A 4,172-nucleotide genomic window follows, 5' to 3' on the forward strand; every position below is an offset into this window, starting at 1 on the left:
CTCGGATTTACACGGTTAAGGCCTCGGTCGCGCAATGTTTGCGCGGGTGGAGGATCAGCCATGCGCACACATTAGATTTCAACTTGTGTTGGAGGAATTTTGGAGCTCGAATTTGCATGACTAGGGTTGGGTCGCGCAACCTTTGCGCGGGTACCTGTGCAAGTTGTAGATTTTTGACACTTTTTGCATACTTTACCAAGATCATTGATAAGACTCAAGATGCTTATTTTTGACCAACTTAAAGCCTAGAAACATCAAAACTTCAAGCGGAGATTATTTATTCACAATGCATTTATTTAACGTCTTTGCCAAGACATAGTCCCGTTTCCTTCAATCCTCATAAATTAGAGTTTCCAATGTTACGTTGTCGAATTCTCCCATGTCAAAGCCTTCATAAAATGGTTTCAAACGGTTCCCATTCACTTTGAATATTTGATTCATTTCCAAACTCCTAATTTCAACCGTACCATGATCAAACACTTTTATAATAATTAAAGGTCCGTGCCGTCGAGATCAAAATTTTTCCGGGAATAACTTTAACCGTGAATGATAAAGAAATTTTTTTGACGTGGAATAAAGTGTTTATGGGTGATGTGCTTGTCATGAAATGCCTTTTTCTTCTCTTTGTACCTTTTGAACCTTTTTCTTATCTCCTTTTTGACCGCTTCCATCATTGGAGGATTCAATCTTCTTTGAGCATCCGTCTTAGGCTTACAATCATCTTCCATGAGGATCTTGTGTGTGCATACATTATGGCTTATCCCATTTATTGGCTTAATCACATCAACTCGATACAATGGAGAAATGTTGCTAGGGTACCTCATTGCTTCAAAGATGTTGAAGCGAACGGTTTCTCCACCAAACTCCATAGTTATCTTTCCTTTATGGACATCAATGATTATGTGAGCGGTATGCATGAAAGGTCTTCCAAGGAGGATCATAGATGATTTGGAAGAAGTTTACTCTTCAAGATCAATGACATAAAAATCTGCGGGAAAAACAAGTTGATTAACTTGTACTAACACATCCTCCAACACTCCTCTTGAAGACACACTTGACTTGTCTGCTAATTGAATGATTACTCCAGTTTCTTCCAAAGGTCCAACATTGAGAGATTGAAAAACCGAATATAGCATCACATTGATCGAGGCTCCAAGATCTAACACGACACTTTCGACATGCAAATCACCAATGGTACAAGGGATAGCAAATATTTCCGGATCCTTGCATTTGGGAGGTAACATCTTTTGGATAACCGCAGACACATTTGCATTGATTTGAATCTTTTCATTTGGCTTGAATTTTCTCTTCTTGGTGCACAAATCCTTGAGGAATTTTGCATAACTTGGAATTTGCTTAATAGCATTCAATAGTGGAATGTTGATTTGGACCTTGCGGAAAGTCTCAAGAAATTCTTTCTCTTCCTCTCGTTTCTTTGAGGAAGCCAACCGGGACGGGAAGGGTGGTGGAATGACCAATGGCTTGATATTCTTGTTGGAAGAGTCGGGTTGATCACTGGTTGGCACAACCGGTTATTTTGGAGATACAACTTTTGAAGGTTCAACAATGATGACTTCATCTTTTTCTTCTCTTGAAAATATTTTAGGGTTGCTTTCTCTAAGTGTTTTCCCACTTATCAAAGTTATTGCACTCACAGTGGGGTTATTCTTAGTTTGAGATGGAATTTTGCCCCTTTGTTCCATCTTGTTGAGAGCGGTGGCCAAGTCTCCGATTTGTGCTTGAATGTTGGAGAAGGTGTTCTTGGTCTCTTGTTGAAATTGGCTTTGGCTTTGAGCCAGAGAAGTAATGAGTTCTTGAAGGCTCATTTGATGGTTACCACTTGATTGGCCTTTTTGTGGAGGTTGTTGGTAATTTGGAGTGGGATGAGATGTTTGGGGATATAGAGTTTTTTGTGATGGGTATTGAGAAAATTATGGTCGCATCATGACATGTGGTGGGTTTTTCTTTGGTGGGTATGAGTTGGTTGGGTTATTCCTCCAATTTGGGTTGTAAGTGTTGGATTAGTGTCTAAGTCCATAACTATAATTGGTATATACTTGACCCGACCCGACATGTTCCATTTGGGTTGCATGGCATCATGCATTTAGATAGACTAAAATGAGAGAAATAACACTTAAGGTTTATTAATATAATATAAGTTATAATATATTAATAAGATTATTTAATTAGTATTGATCAAGAATTAATCTAGAATTAATTAAGTGATCAAAAGAAGACTAATTAATTATATGGGTTGATTGTGTAAATCATCCATACTTTTATAGTGGGCTAATGCTCCATGGATTATCAAGTTGGGCTAAAACCCATAGGATGCTCCATGGTGTATTTGAACCCATGGATCCAAGGAAATGGAAAGCCATGACAATTAGGGTTTACCCTAATTGTGTCACACCATATAAGCATATCATTCTTGTCAAAATCGGCCACTAGGTCTATGTATGGTGGGCAAGCCGATTTCATGAAGTGATGATTTATCTCATGGTTATTCCAAGTGCATTTGATGTTGTGTAAACCATTTGAGGTGTCACACTTGGGGCACTAGGATCTCAAGCTACATGGAATCAAGCACCAACAAAGAGGTATGCCATTCTACTAGATTTTATATTATTTGTAGTTCATAATATGCTAGTTAGGATAAATACCTTGGATATTCATATTTGCATGTATAATAGAGAGAACATAGATCCAAGGTATTTAAGGTTGCATGTACACTTACGAGTGTTAGAATGCTCAAAACCCAACAGTGGTATCAGAGCCTAGGATTGTTTTCTGTATACTTGACGCAAACTGCTTGAAAAATCGAAAAATTGCTCACTGTTCGACTGGACTTGCCGAGTTCACGGGGAGGACTCGACGAGTCCATGACCAAATTCATCCTACTTGTTGGGTAGGATCATGCACTTGACGAGTAGGTGCATGCTGGGCAGTTTTCCGGATTTTGTTGCGGGAAATGGGCTAGAATCATTATCCCAAACTGTTTTGAACTTGTAAAATATATTTTTTAATGTGGTAATGATTGTGTTAACGCATTTCAAATGACTATTATCAATTTTCAAGTTTTATATGTGTTAATAAGATTTCTTGAAATTGATTTGATATGAATATTTGTGCTTATGAGTTTTGGTAGATCATAGGAATTATGTGCAAATTGTTTATTAGTATAATTCTTGATCTCAATGAAATTGTATGGAGTCCATAACTTGTCCTCAAATTATGGATTATCCAGAGTTTTATGTTTCCTTGATTTATGAGTTAGTTTAGATTAATGAAAAAAATTGTGTTTTAGTTGTTTTCAATCCAAATTAATCTAGAGTTAGTTCATAAAATATGTTTTTGTAACTTGTCTGCAACTTATATATAAAGTCATATTTATGAATCTTAAAACTCATAAAAGGTGTCATAGGTTACATAAAAATGAAGAGATTTTTTCATTAAATGGTTTTATGACTCCATAACTTGTCCTCAAGTTATGGTTGTTGAAAAGTCACTTCCTTAAAATTGTTATTAAAAGATAAGGAGTTACATAAAAATGAAGAGTCTTCATTTTAATGTACATTAAACTCATAAGTTATGAAATGAAAAGTCTTGAATAGTTTCAAAGCTTGCCCTCAAGTTTTGGAATTTTTAAAGTTACTCTTCATGTATATTTTGATTCTAAATTGAACCCTTAGAATTTTAAAAGTTAAAATTCAAACTTTATGGACTTCATTAAATTAATTAAAGTGTTTAATTAAAAGAGTTAATAATTCCATAAAGACATGGTTTAAGTTTAATTAAATTAATAGTATAGTTTAATTAATAGATTAAACCACCAAGTATTTTATGTGTTTAAAATACACCCTTATACTATTATTATAATTTTAATTATATACATATGTATAAGATAAAGTCAATCTTACCGTTAGTAGGCCTCATTCACGAAGTCGGTCTATAAGGGGGTATAAGGTTACTGCCTATAAAATGATAGTTAAATGGGTGTTCACTCTCACCCACCACTTCATTGGCTGGTCGAGGGTCGTTAGCCGAACGGGTAGGAAAGGACTATAATTATCTCTTCATTAAAAGTACTAAGTAACTAAACGCTTATAAATTCCAAATCTTAGTTACTTAGGAAAATGTGAAATAGGTGCTAACCCATGAAATTACAATTT

At 35.4% G+C, this 4,172-nt stretch overlaps 1 protein-coding gene across 1 annotated transcript; it reads right to left on the reverse strand.

Moving 5' to 3' along the window:
* Positions 1-959: 959 nt before the first annotated feature.
* LOC145063838 (uncharacterized) lies at positions 960-1,826 on the reverse strand. Its single transcript, XM_079011414.1, has 2 exons — positions 1,548-1,826; positions 960-1,490 (listed from the first exon to the last, which is right to left on the reverse strand). Exons 1-2 carry the CDS (start codon positions 1,824-1,826, stop codon positions 960-962), a joined length of 810 nt encoding a protein of 269 aa, XP_078867540.1.
* Positions 1,827-4,172: the final 2,346 nt, after the last annotated feature.

The sequence above is a fragment of the Lactuca serriola genome, chromosome 7 (assembly GCF_051521515.1).
Source record: "Lactuca serriola cultivar US96UC23 chromosome 7, Lser_US96UC23_V15, whole genome shotgun sequence".
Taxonomy (NCBI): Eukaryota; Viridiplantae; Streptophyta; class Magnoliopsida; order Asterales; family Asteraceae; genus Lactuca; species Lactuca serriola.

What these genes read in the sequence shown, in the direction of transcription:
- LOC145063838 (XM_079011414.1), bottom strand. Translation starts at nt 1,826, where the DNA reads ATGAGCCTTCAAGAACTCATTACTTCTCTGGCTCAAAGCCAAAGCCAA. An exon ending in TTGTTGAACCTTCAAAAGTT is followed by an intron (nt 1,491 to 1,547) that starts GTATCTCCAAAA and finishes TCTTCCAACAAG; the next exon opens with AATATCAAGCCATTGGTCAT.